The sequence below is a fragment of the Phasianus colchicus genome, chromosome 5 (genome assembly GCF_987193195.1).
Source record: "Phasianus colchicus chromosome 5, bPhaCol1.hap1.1, whole genome shotgun sequence".
In the NCBI taxonomy this organism is placed as follows: domain Eukaryota; kingdom Metazoa; phylum Chordata; class Aves; order Galliformes; family Phasianidae; genus Phasianus; species Phasianus colchicus.
The window spans coordinates 26,652,020-26,668,236 of record NC_143440.1 but is presented as its reverse complement, the minus strand read 5'-3'; the positions used below and the strand labels follow the sequence as shown (position 1 = coordinate 26,668,236).

Genomic DNA, 16,217 nt, shown 5'->3' with positions numbered 1-16,217 from the left:
CTGTATATCACCAGAAGCTGTGCAGTCACATTAATGATGGTGTCAGCGTAACAGTTTGTTTTTTTTTATGGTGTACTTAAGGATTTGAAGCAAACTGTGCCGTGTTGTGTCTTTATTGAACCACTCCTGATTTAGACTAGAGGGTGTGAATAGAAAATACTGGGAGTAGTCTCCCAGCTATTGAATCTATTTTTTTTTCTTTTCTGAAGAAAATGACTTGCCTAAGGGTGACTTGAAAAGGTTTTTTGATGATCTGTTTTGCACACCTCTAACTCCTTTGATATGTGAAGATGACTTGAAAGGAATTTTTGAATACACATATACTGCCTACTTTTTAGGTTTATTAATATTAGAAATGTTTGTTCTATTTTTCCATGGTTTTATAGAAAAACTGTTGAGACTTTTTGAGACTTTGATTTGCTTTAGCCTGAAAAACTTATCTGTGTAATATGAACTGAGGCATCTCAACTGAATGTTGATGAAGCTGGGAATTTTAAAAACTTTAAGTGACTTTTCCTCCCATTCCTTTGCAAAGTCTACTGAAATTTTAACAGAAGTTATTCTTCTCAGGTATTCATTTTTGAACTTTGATATAAATGGCTCCTTCTTAGTTTTCAGTTTCTTGTGATATGATAGTTTCACTAGGTTTTGAGTTTGAGAGAGTTGGCAGATCCTGGATCCCTACCTTATAATAGACATACATTTGTCTGGGGGCTTTTTTTGCACATACCAAGGCAGAAATCCCAAAATCTTGTGTCTGTCCTTGCAAGTGCCATTTAGTAATGGAGGTAGCTAACAGATGCATATTTGGGAAGTAACATTAATTTCACTGCTGTCATGTCTACGGATCCAGCTCTAAAAATACAGACCTGTTGTATGAGAGGGGAGGGAGAGAAGCAATTCTCAAGTGACAAAATATTAATCTAAGTATTCAAAATTCCCTGGACAGTTGTTTGATTTAATTAAAGAAATGAAAACTCTCCAATGTTGGTGCTGTTTCAGATAATCCTTCCTTAAAACTTTTCTGGCAGTGATGTCACGTTAACACACAGTACCTATAAATGCTGTATTTTTTTTTTTTTTTACTTTTACAGATTTTCTACAAAGAATTTGTTCATCCAGAGCCTCTCTCACCTGAGAAACAAGAGGTATATTTTTTCCTTCTAATGAATGAGCATAAAAGTGAAAGAGTTTTGATATCCCAGCTTATCCATTTTCTGTTTTTCTCTAAGGGCGTGAAAGATAAGACAGAGAGTGGAGGAAATCGCACGATGGTGGCAGATAAAACTGTACGTATTTTGAATTGAAATTTGGAATCCAGTGTGTAGGATTTTTTGTAATTTTTTTATAAGAAGAGCTAGAAATTATCTAGTGGTGTTCACAGGGGTAGTACAGTTTTGTTGCGTGGTTTGTGTGATATGTTTTGTTTTGCAGGGACAGGTGGGTATGGAACTGGGGGGGATACTTCTTCAGACTTTCATTTGCTTTAGCCTGAAAATAGATGGGGGGAGTGGGGGGAGGAACTGGCCATAACTATATTTATAATGATTCTTTCATGTGAAATATGGAACTTTAATCATTCAAAATCATGGTATGAATAATTAAAAAAAATATCAGCCTTAAGGTAAAGTAATCAGTGCTGTAAGAGGTCACTAATATTTAGAGATTACATTTGTTTTTGTCCTGACCTAGTCAGTACTTTAAAACCTTGTATGTAACAAAGTGAATGATTTCTTTTGAGTTTCTGTTAGCATTTTTTATTATGTGTTATGCTCAAGTCTTAACCAGGAACAGTTATCAAAATAACTTCACACTGAATTTCCTGGATGCAAAAAAAAAAAAAGTTTCACTTCCTTATACTATTAACAAGGCCATCTGGCTAGAAGGTAAATGTGTGGTTGTGGAATAAGGAATCAGTGCACCAAAAGATGGTGGAAGGAAAATTTTAAAGGAAAAAATCAATTTTATTTTAAGCTTGGTGTGTTTTATATAAGCAGTTTAACTTCAGTTTAACTTACATTAGCATAAACATTTTTGATGCATAGAATTCTGTTTGTGAGTCTTGTAGTCAGGAGGACTCTTAGAAGAAAAGCATGGACTTAATACTGAAGTTCTCTTGGAGATGCCATTATTAAAACTCTTGTGCTACGTCTGCTTTGGTCTTGTAAACAGCATATGTGGACACAGTCCTAGCTTTTACCTCAAAGCTTCTGGTGAACAATTGCAGTTTTTGATATGGCTGGAATTGCCTAGTTGTGGAACTAAGTTTTGTGCATTAGAACTCAAAAAAAATCTCTGAATTTATGTATTTATTTCCTTATGGTTCAAATACTTAATCCAGGCAAGCTTCCTTGCTCTTAGTTTACTAGCAATATTTGGTTCTTAGAAGATGAGAGCTTTCAGAGGCAGTAGTAGTTTCCAGAGGAAATGACTAATAAGGAATTTTTAAAATTCTCTTCAGCTACCTCTTTTATCTTACACTGTAAAACAGTCTTCGCCAGAGAGCCAAGTGGTATGTAGGTGTCCTGTTGTGAAACACTTACTTTCAGGAGTCCAGAAGCTGACAGATTGCTGACAATCTGTATTCCTAGACTGACAACAAGGAATAGCAGCTTTGTTGAATTCTTTGTAATGTTTGCAATACTTTTGAGATCACACTTGCAATAAGACAGTATACAATTTTTAAGTAAGCCCTGATCACCTCTTCAGTCCTTTAATGATTCTTCTGGATATAGCAAATTTCAGACTTCTTAGATATGTCTCATAAATGAATTAGAAAAAAAAACAAAACACATCAAATATTTGTTAACAAGCTTTAGGACCACGATCAGATGAACTTTTTTTTTTAATATGGAAGATAGCACCCATGTATGGAGAGCATACTTTTGTCTATTTCATGTACTATTTCATTTTTCATGTGTTATTTACATGCAGACATTTCATTTTCAGACAATGAATGCTGTTATTAAAACTTGGAGAGATGGGCCATATATATTTATTGTGCAAATTGGAGTTACAGCTCCAAAAGATTCTGCTAACAAACTTAAAAGAGCGGAGAGAACAACACCTGCCTCAAATCCGAAAGAAAAGCTCTTTACAAGTAAGACAGCTAAAAATAGATACTGCTTTTTTATGCATACCATTCTGACTGGTTTCTAAGGTACTTCTTTATGTATACTACTTAGTTCATTTTCATTTGTTGTTGCCTTTGACTTCACACAGATATACATAGTACCTACCACAACTCATCTTAAGATAATGTGATTGCTAGTGGTTTGATAACCTTAAGGCTGTTGGTCTATCAGCTTAATGATGGAGGTAGAGAAAATTCCCAAGCAGTTCAATTTTGAGGTGTTTTTTTTTTTTGTTAATGATCAGACCAATGCAATGATTCACATTAATAAGCTCAAGTCATGTAGAACATAATTTCAAAATGACAACTATGACCTTTATATTATCCATACACTGATAGGTAAAATATAATTATCCATATTTTAGAGAAGTTTTAAAATTCACTTAAAAAGATAGTATGTGTGTTTTCAAACTTTACTGTTACACATTAATCCACAGCACAAAGTACTGTAACTTGAAGTGCTACTGCAAGTTACTTGGTCACAAAGCATATAATTTTAATTGCTTTAATATAATTTAATTAGTTGAATATGTTACAAGTCTTGCACTTGATTCCAAAGTGAAGTTAAATTTAAAGGTTTCTTCCATGTGAAGATGTGGAATTTCTTTATGATTGAGTGAAAATCAGTTAAGTACCTTATAACCTGGCTTCCCACATTTGCTTCCTGCTTAAATTGGTTATTGTATTGTTTTTTGACAGTGACAATAGAACTCAAGGGGCCATATGAATATCTATCACTTGCAGACTATCCTCTGATGATTGTAAGTAAAACAATTTTTCTATCAGGTTGTCAGTGGATGCGAATCTCTGCTAAATACTTTCTTCCATGCTTAAGGGTGACAAAGCCTATGGCTTTGAAGTACTGATTTGTGAGAAGTTTTTCTTGTAGTAAGGGATAGGGAAGACAGATGTAGATTTCAGAAGTTTACATATGCTGTTAATGTCTGCTTATGGATTGTTTGCCTTGATGACTGTCAGTTTTTTTAGTTCCAGAAGGTATCAGTATCATTAAACTGAGAAATTTTACTGACACTTTTGTTTTTTTCCTTAGTTCATATCTCAGAAAATTCACTATTCTCTTGTTTTGTTTACAGCTACTGTTTCATTTGTCATTGCTTTGTTCTCTTATAGTCTCATCTTCCTTCTTCCACCAGCTGTCCTCCACACCATGAGGAGGTCCTCAATACCGCTTAATAGCGAAAGCATAATTGAACTACAAAGAGCAAATTCCCCTTTTGTTCAAAGGGATTGCTGACTTGATCGATAGCTGCTTCTGTCAAGGAGGCTTAGAAAATAAAAGAACTTATGTAGTGTAGGCAGACTTTAGCTGGGGATCAATAAGAAGTAAGATATCTAGCCTGTCTTTATTGGCAAGAGTAACCGGTAAATAGGAGAACCTCATGGTGTTTCTGAAATGTGTTTTACTTGCTGAATAAATAAGAAGCTTCCAGCAGTTCTGATAACTTGTAATTCATAGCTGTAAATATCCGCTTATGGCAGGTCCAGAAAAAGTTCTCTGTCTACTTGTTTCTGTAATGGAACATCTGAATGTGAACTGGCATGTTTAGGTCCTTAACATTTGAACTGTGTGGATTCTTGGGCATGAAAACCTGTAAGGATCAGAAAACTGTTCTAAGAGACATTTTCAGTTTGTGAAAGTTTTAAAGGATTGTGTAGCTAACTTCCATGTTTTTCTATAATGTAATGTTTGAGTTTATATGTATGATTCTTCAATTTTTATTTTTCTTTCTGAGTGCACTACTTCTTGCTTCTCTTTGTATAATAGTTTTTCATGGTGATGTGTATTGTGTACGTATTCTTCGGAGTTCTGTGGCTTGCGTGGTCAGCCTGTTACTGGAGGGATCTCCTGAGGATCCAGTTCTGGATTGGTGCTGTTATCTTCCTGGGGATGCTTGAGAAAGCAGTTTTCTATGCAGAGTTCCAGAACATCCGCTATACAGGGGAATCTGGTAAGTGACAATTGCAACTTGCACTTTCATTGATGGGCACAGCACTAATTATGCTAACATATATTGAATTGGGGTTACAGATGAATTTTAACTATATCATTACTTGAGGATTGCCTCAAGACAAAGAACATGGAACAGAGTTTCTGTGTGTCTTTTAATATACTGTAAATTCTTTTTATGATCTCTTGAAAGCCTGTGCTCTTCTAAAACTAAAATGCTGTGTCTAAAACTTCTGATGTGGTGCTTCAGGAATATAGAATGCTAGATTCTTTAAGTATTCACTGTAACACTCATATCCATGGTACAGGAGGTTTTGTTGATAGGATTGTTTGGAAGATCATCCAGGCTAATACTGTGAATAAAAAAAGTTATGGATCTTTACTCTCCACTTTCCTTGGAATTAATTTTCACTTAAAAAAAAAAATATATATATATATATATATATATGTTTTTGACAGTAAGAGACTTAAGTATTCTGAAACCTTCCTCCAGACATAGGTAATAAAGGTATTATAAATTTTAACAGCCTACTTGGTGAAAATAGTAGTGCTTGCTCTCATACTACAATCATATGCAGTAGTCAATAAAATACAAGTTATTTTTTATAACCTAGCTTCTTCTTTGCTTTTGGTAGTTCAAGGAGCACTAATACTGGCAGAATTGCTTTCTGCTGTGAAACGTTCACTGGCTCGAACTCTGGTCATCATAGTCAGTCTGGGATATGGAATAGTCAAGTGAGTAAAAATCTGTTTTTCTAATAATTTAAGATAGTACTAATTTCCCTGTGCTTTGCAACTTAAAAGATGGATGCTTGAGTTAAGTGGTGTAAAGCTCCAGTCTTCTCTAGTCAACAGAGACATACGTTTCCATGTGGTCATTACTCCTTTTTTGCATCCCCTCGCTTTTACTACTGTTGCGTAGGGCTCTGAGGGTCACTGCTGAGCTCATAAATCTCTAGCAGAGATCTGCTTTAGGAGGCTTCTGCTGCTTATCTGTCTGCCCCCAGCTGTATTATGTGGTAAAACAGTGTCATGTGGCATTGGGATCTTCTGTCAAGTTGGGGTGCGTTGAGGGAACTGAAAAAGATGGGGCTTGGGACTTCTTCAAATGGTAATAAAATGCCAAGTGAGTTAACTGTTACTGATCTCTTCCTTAGCCACATCAGGCCAAAAGATGAAAAAAAAATATGGTAAGCTTAGAAGCACTGTAATAAAATATTCTAAAGACCTAGGGGTGGCTCATCAAAAGAAGCTTTTGTTTGCATGCCTCTTGCCTTATGCTGAACTCAAGTTGATGCGACTTCATTCTTCTCCTGCACTGAAGATTAACTTCACTTTGTTTTTTTTTTTTACAGGCCTCGTCTTGGGGTTACTCTTCACAAAGTAGTTATGGCTGGAGGCCTTTATCTATTATTTTCTGGCATGGAAGGTGTTCTTAGAGTCACAGGGGTCAGTAACCGCTGCTTGAATTTTTCTTGTATGCTACAGGTTCTACTGTCTTAAAATTAAGTGCCAAGGGAGAATCCCAGAGATTCTCCAGAAGAATCCACAAAAGAAGGGAAAAAAGACAAGTGGCTAAACTCTGGAACTGTGGTTTATTGATAACCATTTTAAACTTGTCTGCTTTATGCATCTCGATGTAATTGTGTATTTTGAAATAGTTTTCATAATTTAGCGATTAGCCAGGTTCCAGATGCTGTTGTGACTTTAGATCAGGTAGAAATTTGAGGATGGAGGGCCAGTTCCAGACCTAAAGGTGATTCATCTGGCTATGAATGTTGTTTTTTCTTAGTTTTTTTGTTTAAAAAAAAAAGAAAAAAAGTAAAAACAGCAACAAAACCAAGCAAATCCCGCAACAAACAAACCAGTGTTTTATATTTGAGGCTGTACCTGAGGAAATGCTAGTGAGTTCTGCTGGTACATGCTTCATTCGTACGTACGGGGATGTAAATTTCTGTTATTGTTCACTGTTAGTGTCTTGGACAAGATACTTAACATGTTATATATTTGGTACTTTTTCAGTTTTTCTATGACACTGTGGCACTGATAGCAAACTTGGCCCTGTCCATGATTGATGCCTGTATTATTTTGTGGATATCCTTTCGTAAACTGTAGAAAGTTACAAGCTTGTTCACAGAACTGTTCGTCTAATACTTTAGAAGCAGAAAAAAATGACTTGCTTTTATTATTTAGGACTTTCATAGTTTCTTGTATACTCAAAAGGCAACTTTCAGTCAAACCCGTGTGAGCGTTGAGCTCTTCCATGAGTAGCGTAGAGGATGTAATTACTGTATTTCTAACAAGCTGATTGCTGACTTTCTATAACAGAAGTGGCTAGACTAAATCTTTGCAGCAGTAATCTTAACAGAGGCTCTTGTTAATGCTGCTAAATTGACTTAATCTGCAAAACTACTTCTTGCACTGCTGACAGAGAGTTGGGAACTGACAGTGTGCTATAGTTTGCTTTTGTCCTTTATAAACCCCTCTGTGCATTGAGTTGAACACCTTGTTCAAACACTTGTTCCTGTAGTAAAGCTCAGAAGCATTGTGGTGAAGTGTCTGTGGTTTCTCGTAACATAGCCTGACACTCCTTGCTCCTGCACCTTGTTTCCTTTTTAGTTTGTTCTTACTGGCTCTCTCTTTGTCTCCAGGCCCAGAATGATCTTGCCTCCTTGGCTTTTATTCCCCTGGCTTTCCTAGATACTGCCCTGTGCTGGTGGATATCCTTCACTATTTTACTTGGTGGGGGGTGTGTTTTCTTTGAATTTTTTTTTTTTTTTCAGGGAGTGTTTGATACTGCTGCCATAGGATGACCTTCTGTTCTGCTGTGAGTCTCGTCTGTGTCTTAGAGGGCTGCGTTTGTGGGTGTGTGTCTGGGTGGGGGCTGTTGTTCATAAAACCTATGTCCTCTTAAGTTTGTGTCCACCTTGTCCTCTCAGAGGCTTTCCTTGACTTTTTGTACATATTCATCAGCTTGACTCAAACAATGAAACTGCTAAAACTTCGAAGGAATGTTGTGAAACTCTCTTTGTATCGGCACTTCACCAACACACTCATCTTGGCAGTAGCAGGTAAGCAGAAAATTACATGAATCAGATAAGAGTGTTAGTTGTTTCGAATGTATAACTTGTTTTGATCACTAAAGCAGATTTTGAATTTAGTAACCGTTCTGTAAATGTAATGAATTTACTTGTTATTTCTATCACTTGTTTCTAGTAGTTTGTCTCTGTCAAATGTTAAATCGATGCTTTGGAGGCAGTGGATCATTAGTCAGGAAGTTAGTAAGAGCTTCTCTAATGGAGTGTTTTTTTTTCCCTCTTAGTAATAACTGCACTTGGAAAGTTTTTTTTTTTCCTGGCTGTGCATTGCTAAGATCATTTTTTAGTGTTCCTTCTTCCTTAGCTGAAGACCAGAGTGACTCTTGAAAAAGCAGTGTTCCTAGAATTGTAACACAATGTATTCTGAAAGACTAAAAGTTGAGATTCTCTCTACAGTAGTGATAACTGAACTTCAGGAATATATCTTAGTGCTGCCAGGTGCTTGGCTTCTCATATATTTGGAAACAACATTCATACAGGGAACAAGAAAGCTTCTAACCAGTGTGTGTGTGTATTTATTTATTTTACATAAACAGCAAAACAGCACATTCATTTAATTGCCAGCTCTCATTAAGTTCCTTGCAGCATCTGGTTCTCTGTCATCATCAGTCTCCTTAGTGGAGGAAGGTGTCACCTCTAAAACTGTTGAGAGCTTAGTTTGAACACTGGGAGTCTTGTGTGTCAAGATCTGAATGTTTTTGTATTCAGGCAGATCAAATGGTTCAGTTACTGCAAGGTAGCTTGTTTATCAACCAGTAATGAAAGTGTTGTGTGGAAAGCAGATGGAAGGAACATAAGAAAGTAAATAGGGATGAGGATTTTGGTTAAATAGTAAATTCTTGACTTAATGCCTTGTGTCTTCGGCTTGCCTAAACTTCATTATAAGGTCAGTCAGTAAATCAGTCTCATGTTTTCTGAAAGTAATAGTTTACTTCCCAAGAATTTCCCTGTTTAAGTCTTCACCCTTCAGTTGGGAAACACAGTCTTGTTAGAAATATACCAACAGTAGCACATTTTGTAGTAATAAGCAGTTTGCTTGTTTGTTTTAATCTTGCAGCATCCATTGTATTTATTATCTGGACTACCATGAAGTTCAGGCTGGTCGACTGTCAGTCGGTGAGTTTATATTGAATGCTTTCTGTGGTTGGTGCCTCTTTTAAAAAGCTTAAATTTGTCAGTCTAAGAGGATTGAGGATTCTGGAACAGATTTTTTTCTGTGAATTATGTCTAAACTAGTAACCACATGGTGAAATCGTCACTGTTGTAGGAAGTGAGCCTCTTTGACGCACGTCTGTAAAGCATCTTTGGAAACAGCTGAAAACATGGGTTTCTTCCCAACAACTTCTATTTGTGCTTCTGTTTTCCTTGACAGGACTGGCAGGAGCTATGGGTGGATGATGCTATCTGGCGCTTACTGTTCTCGATGATCCTTTTTGTCATAATGATTCTGTGGAGACCTTCTGCTAACAACCAAAGGTTCAGCTTTTCTCATCTCTTTCTAAAAATAGTGTTTTGGGGAGTGCTCGTTTATCCAAAGTAGCCCTGATGGGTGATTTTAGTTGCAGTATATTGATCCATAGCATAGTAATGTAGGATACTAAGCAGCATATGAGGGAGTAGATGTGAGAAGTCACATAGTTAAAATTCAGTCTGTTCCTGGTGGTGAACTTATTTGAAAAGAAGTTGTTTGAACTCTTGTTTATATAGTTGAACACAGGTCTTCAAAACAATATGCTACACAGAATAATGAATAAACGTTAATGTTGGAGTAATAACTCTTAAGTGGCAATACATGTTCCTCTAAATTATCTTTCTTTCCCTCCTAAAGGTTTGCTTTCTCACCACTGTCTGAAGAGGAGGAGGATGATGAGCAGAAGGAGCCAATGTTAAAGGAAAGTTTTGGTAAGGGCAAAATTTCTTTCCACCTCATTTGTGTTGGAGATCTCTGGGGAGAGAAGTCTTTCTGTCAGGGGGGTAAGAAATAAAAATAGTTTGTTACTGCTGTAGAAGTGGAGGATGCAATTGCCTATTGCAGAAGAACAATGGCTTTGTATTTTGCATTTGCAATTTGGTGTTTTCAGATGACATTGAGCACACTGCTGCTGTTGTGGTTGTTTTACCATATCCACTGGACTATTTTTTTTTTTAATATGAGCAAAGTCCTGCTTGCATCCGGCTATGATGACAGAGGTCTCTTAGATATTGTTAGTCACTGGGTTAGTTTCAGTTAGGTTAGCACTTCCTCTTTTACAATCTGTTTGAATGATTCTAGTTTATTATCTGTTCTCTAAACTCTGCAGAAATCATCATAGAACCATAGAATGGCTTGAGTTGGAAGGAACCTTAAAGATCACCCAGTTCCAACATGCCTGCCATGGGCAGAGTTGATGCCTGCTAGATCAGGCTGTGCAGTGTCCTGTCCAACCTGGCCTTGAATGCCTCCGGGGATGGGAGAGCCACACATTCTCTGGAAGTGAAAGTGCCTCACCACCCTCTGAGTAAAGAATTTCTGCCTGACATCTAATTTAAGTTAACCTTCTTTTAGTCTCAAACTATTCCATGTTTGTAGCGAACAGGGGGAAATGTCCACTGCAAGCATATGGATGGGCCTTGAGTGAAGCCCAGTACTTTATAACACTAGGTGGCACCTTTCTCTCACTCCAACTACTTGAAATCTCTGTACTATGTCTGTTGTCCTTCGAGCAAAACCATTTGTAAGCACTGTAAAAAGGATAGGTGTTATACATACTGCTGCTGGGATATATCAGAGTCGTTTGAGAAAGCATGCATTATCTCCTGGGTGCATTTGCCACTGTATTGGCTGTCTGGCAGGCTGGGAGATGCATGTTGCTTCTCAGCTCTTAAACAAGGCTGGTCAGCAGTCAAGAGGTAAAATAAATTTGGTGAGTTGTAGAAATCACAGAATGGCTGAGATGGCTGAGCCTGGAAGGGACATCTGGTGATAATTCTGTCCAAACAGCCTGCCTAAGGGAGAGGGTCAAATAGAGTAGGGTGTCCAAGGCCACATACAGATAGATTTTGAAGATCTCCAAGGAGCTGCACAGCTCTGCACAGCTTCTCTGAGCAGCCATATCTTTGATCCTTGCACTGGTTTAGAGGAAAAGAATAGAAATTGATATTTCCTACATAAAATTGCAAAATTCAGGACAAATACGTATTTCACCTTTCAGGACCTTGGTTACCATAGTCTTTTTTTCCCCGTCCTTTTGTTTTCAGAGGGAATGAAAATGAGAAGTACAAAGCAAGAACCAAATGGGAATGTAAAAGCAAACAAAGCTGTAAGTATGTCCTCCTTACCTGAGAGAACCTTTTGTTTGTCTGCCTCCCAGTAGTAGTTCACAATATGCAAAGCTATCAGCCTGCAAATGTGAGTTTCCTGGTTTGGTTCAGAGTGGGAGTGTGTCAAAGCTTCATATGTATACAGTGCTCCTGAAAAGGAAGTCTGCCTGTGGAGACTTTAGAATTCAGTGTGTTCTTTAGGAATGCTTGCATGATCCAGTATAGATAGAACTGTGTAATGCTGTATTCTGATAAAGAATAATATATTAGTCAACAGCCTGACAACAAGTTTGTCAGGCCTAGAAATTTTTAATTTTTTTAATTTTGAGATTTGTGATTCATTACGGGTGTGTGTATAGTGTAAATCTGTCACGAGTGACTGACTGCTTTGCTTAGTAACCATTAAATAATTACGGAGTTATTACAGAATCTTGTTAATAATTTATAAGTTTCTTTCTCCTGTTGGAATATTTTTTCTATAATTCAGAAATCACTTTTAATGTTTTTCTCAAGTAGGTTGTGAAGAAAAATACACTGTTTTGGGAAAAGTGACTTGTTTTCCATTTAATTTCTATACTTGTAGCAGGAGGATGACCTAAAGTGGGTAGAGGAGAATGTTCCTTCTTCTGTGACTGATGTGTGAGTATTTTTTTGTAGTCGCAATAAAAGTGGGCTCCTCAGACAGTAAGCACTCTAATGTATTTTTTATTCCTACAACTTGCATGCTGCCCTTACATACTCAGATACTGAAATGAGTCTGGAATTGGCCTCCTGATTTTTTTAACAGTCTTCTACATGGTTATACAGTTTCTCAGACTTATGATTTATGCTGCTTGAACACGTGCTAACTTACAGAACGCTTTCTCTGTGAAAACATAAACTGATTTACTTGCACTTCACTGAAGTTAAAAATTAAAAAAATAAATTCAGAAAGCAAAGAACAGCCAAGCACCATCTTTTTGTCTGAGCATCTTGCTGGATATAAATCACTGAGTAATTTCATTTATTTCTGTACATTTCTGGAATATTGAGTCATTTTTATGTAATTTAGTCAGCTGTATATATATACAGTCTATATGTATTCTGCTTTTAATGCTAGTTCTTACATTCTAAGAAGATCAGTATGTGTATCTAAATTTTTCATAGCAAGTTCACGGATTCTTTGCATTCATGATTTGAATGGTAAATTTTGGCAGACTCTTTAGATTTAAGAACAAAGCTCTGCTTGGAGTAATTTAAAGACAAGAAATCAAGTGAAGCTTCAAGAGGAGAAAAAAAGTACATTTTCTCAATTGAATTCTTTTTTTTTTTTTTCTGGGTCAAGCAATGATCTATTTGAAAAACTGTAGCTTTCCTTAGTATTAGGCTGGTATAAGCTAGAAAGGGTCACTCTGAGGTGGTCCACAACAGGGCTTTCTGTCCTTGAAAGTACATTGATCAGAGCTGTGAAGAGTTGAGGTCTCAGCACAAAAATGGAAGGTCTGTTGTGGCTGAAAAAGACTATGATACCAGTGTAACTTGTGTGCTTTTATAGGAATTATTTTTCTTCTCTACAGCATGGTCCCATATCCTAAATGTCTTAAGTATGGCTTAGCACTGTTTATATATTTACAAAATACCTCTTTTGTAGTTGCAGTCGGATGGTAAGATGCTGTGAAAGCAGCTTATTTCTTTGCAGCATGAAAATTGTTCAGTTCATAATGAGAAGTCAGAAGCAGAGTACAAAACTGTGTTCAAGCTGTGAAGGTCATTGAGAGATTACTACTTTGGTTCTTCCTTGTATCTTTCTTTAATTTTTATGTATTTAACTGTAAGGTCTATCTTCATTATTGCTCTTTTTTTTGTTCTAAAAAGCTTAAAGTACAAGGTCAGACTGAAAACAGTTTTCAATATATGCTCTCAGTAGGCGCTTCAGTTTTCTTAACTATTTTTTTTTTAATCCCCTGCAGTGCTCTTCCAGCTCTTCTGGATTCAGATGAGGTCAGTGAACATATCTTTAGTACGAAACAGTCTTCTGACATACCAGAAGAGTCACGAGTCAGCTGCTAAGGACTTGGCTTATTAGAACTAGTCTCTGAACTTGCCAATGCAGTAGTAAAATACGAGGGGGACAGTAAGAAGCAGAACTATGATACAGCTTTTGAGAATACAGTTATGTCTTAAAGATTTGCTGTCTGCAATGCTCGTAATTTTAGGGATGATCAGACCTGTATTGAAGAATACAGTTCAACATAAAGCAATAGCTTTTTGGATTACAAGCTCTTCCTGCTGTAGACTGTGTGTCTATGCAATTTTTTTGAGGTTTCCTACTCAGTTTCACTTCCTCTTTGTTAAGTGATTTGGGAGAGATGTAATGCTGTGGGAAAAGCAATTTAGTTAGGTAGTTTGGAGAAAAGTATTTTTGATCAGCATTGTGAGTAATGAATACTATTGTAACATTTTGTTGCAAAGATGTTCTTAGCATTATGATACTGTTAAGTACTGTAACACTTGTAGTGAATTTGAAAAGCATTGTAATATATCGAGAAATTAACTGTTTGAGATAGGAGTGGAGCAGAAGCAGAGTATGACCCATCAGCTACTTAAGTAGAGCTGATTTCACAACAGTGAAAATTGTGGTGTGGGCCTGTGTATCAATCATGTGTGAATGACGTGATCTTTTTGTTCTAAAAGTAGTGGTATGTCTGCTGTGTGTTGAAATGCATGAATGTGTATTGTGTACATGTATAGCATATCACCTTATTTCTGAGTAATTTTCATCTATTGGGGAAAATGATAGAATTGGAATTTCTTATTTTGCAGGAAAGAATGATTACACACTTTGAAAGGTCCAAAATGGAATGAAGGAGGAGGCTTTTGCTATTGGAATTGGAGACATCTCTTTTAAAGCTGCTTGGTGGAGCAAGTACATCCTGCTGATTTGTTTCTTGATCTCAGTCGTGGAAGTTTGACACTTTATTGTCACGAGGGCGTCTTGCTGTGAAAGAACTTCACAAGGACACTGATAAATCTTTTGAAAATTTTCAAATTGCGAAGTTGCTGCAAGTTTGGATTTTTAAGCAATTTAAATGTGTACTATTCCAGCACCTTCTGTAACTTTTTTCAAATATTTAATCTGTGAAACTAAAATTCCTAATGTCTGCTTGAGGAGTTTATATTTTAATGTTACAATTGACACTTAGAGGTGAATTGCCTTTACGTTTTTTGGTGGAGGGTGGGAACAGCAGAAAATAAGCACTGAAGAAACAACAGACCCATTTTCTGGTAGATAAGGGCTTATACCGTCATGTTATGTATCCAATATCAATGAAAGGTTTTAGAGAGAAGCTCCCATTGATGAAGAAAATTAAGATATCAGAAAGGAGATATTTGGAAAAGTTACAGTGATAAGAGTTTTAAATCAAGTGCAATTTTATTCATAACACTGTGTAAGAAAGATTTTCTATTTTAAATGCCATTGACCTATAGGTAACAGTTGCGTAGAGCTAACACTTGCTGTTAGCAAGTTGGCACATCTCATTGCCGGCAATGTGGTGGTTGCCTGGAAAAAATTATTTGCCCCTACCTTCCTTGTGTTGTATAGTTTAATTCAAACGGAAACAAAATACCAAAAACCAACAACAACCAAACTCCAAACACACTCCTGCAGTGTTCCATAATTGCTTGACCAGTCATGTTAAGCAGCTATTTAAGTAAACATTTCAGAAAAAACTTTCCTCCCTGCAAATCTCTCCCCAAGAAGTCAGCACTCTTCTAAGAGAAGATGGCATTGCTTCCTAGAGGGTGTGGTGCACTGCTGCACCACGAGGCCTTGATGGTTACACAGTGCTGGGATATTTTTGTTTCCAGTGTCTGTTTAGAATTGCCTCGCATGTAAACAATTTTAAGATGGGCTTTCCTGTTCCAATTGATCCTTGTAGTCAAGATCATTGTGTTTAAGTCAAACTAGAAAATTTCTATACAACTGATATTTTTTTGTTTGTTTGTTTTGCTCCTTTTCAAATGAAAAAGAGCTTTTTGACAGTTTTCTGTTTATACTGTTTTTGGTTGTGGAGGCTTTGCATACAAAACCTTACACGGGGAAGCCCAGTACAGACTGTATGACAAAAGCTCTTAATTTGGATTCATACTCTTTACATCTGATGATTACCAGGTAAGTGTCAGCACAGCTAGACTTCTAGGGAGCTGCTAGACAAACCTCTGTGGGTACTGGCATAGGGAGTTAGCTTTTCTTGTTCTTAGCACATAGCTGTGTCAGCAGAAGTGAATGTGCGCCTGTACTTCATTCAGCTGTGAAGTCTGATAGCTTAGCTCTTGTTCATCATCAGCAGAAACTTATGCTGGCTCATGGCACTTTACAGTAGAGTAGCTGAGGTGCAAGTGCATAGTGTCTTCTGTCAGCTGTGCTATGAAGGCAGTAAACCCCTCTGATGGGCAGAGAAAAAAGGTGGGGTTACTACACTTGACTCTGCTTCTGCAAGATTTGTTGTAGCATACTTCTTCCAGCCCTTGTTGGCCACAGATAAATGCTGTAGAGTCTTTAATTAGAAAACACTTCAACTTCTAATTTGCTATGCTTAATTGATTAAAAAATGAAACAAACATGACCTCTATGCCCTTTTGGGGAGAAGAAATTTTGTGAAATAAAGCTATATGGAAATATTTAATGTTTTTTTTCCCAAGTCCTATTGTTTTGGGGTGGAATTTTTTTTTTTTT

The 16,217-nt window shown here is 36.8% G+C and overlaps 1 protein-coding gene across 1 annotated transcript in view; it reads left to right on the top strand.

Annotated features, from left to right (window-relative positions):
- Positions 1–16,217, top strand: part of TMEM87A (transmembrane protein 87A) — a 21,809-nt gene extending 5,592 nt beyond the window's left edge. Inside the window, exons 5-20 of the mRNA XM_090141060.1 lie at positions 1,095–1,148; positions 1,233–1,289; positions 2,950–3,100; positions 3,833–3,894; positions 4,920–5,103; positions 5,738–5,837; positions 6,458–6,551; positions 7,754–7,826; positions 8,069–8,173; positions 9,258–9,316; positions 9,573–9,676; positions 10,029–10,102; positions 11,438–11,499; positions 12,084–12,139; positions 13,450–13,480; positions 14,303–16,217. Of these exons, the coding sequence (XP_089997186.1) occupies positions 1,095–1,148; positions 1,233–1,289; positions 2,950–3,100; positions 3,833–3,894; positions 4,920–5,103; positions 5,738–5,837; positions 6,458–6,551; positions 7,754–7,826; positions 8,069–8,173; positions 9,258–9,316; positions 9,573–9,676; positions 10,029–10,102; positions 11,438–11,499; positions 12,084–12,139; positions 13,450–13,480; positions 14,303–14,344 (1,308 nt within the window). The 3' untranslated portion in view covers positions 14,345–16,217. The remainder of the gene's footprint in view (positions 1–1,094; positions 1,149–1,232; positions 1,290–2,949; positions 3,101–3,832; positions 3,895–4,919; positions 5,104–5,737; positions 5,838–6,457; positions 6,552–7,753; positions 7,827–8,068; positions 8,174–9,257; positions 9,317–9,572; positions 9,677–10,028; positions 10,103–11,437; positions 11,500–12,083; positions 12,140–13,449; positions 13,481–14,302) is intronic.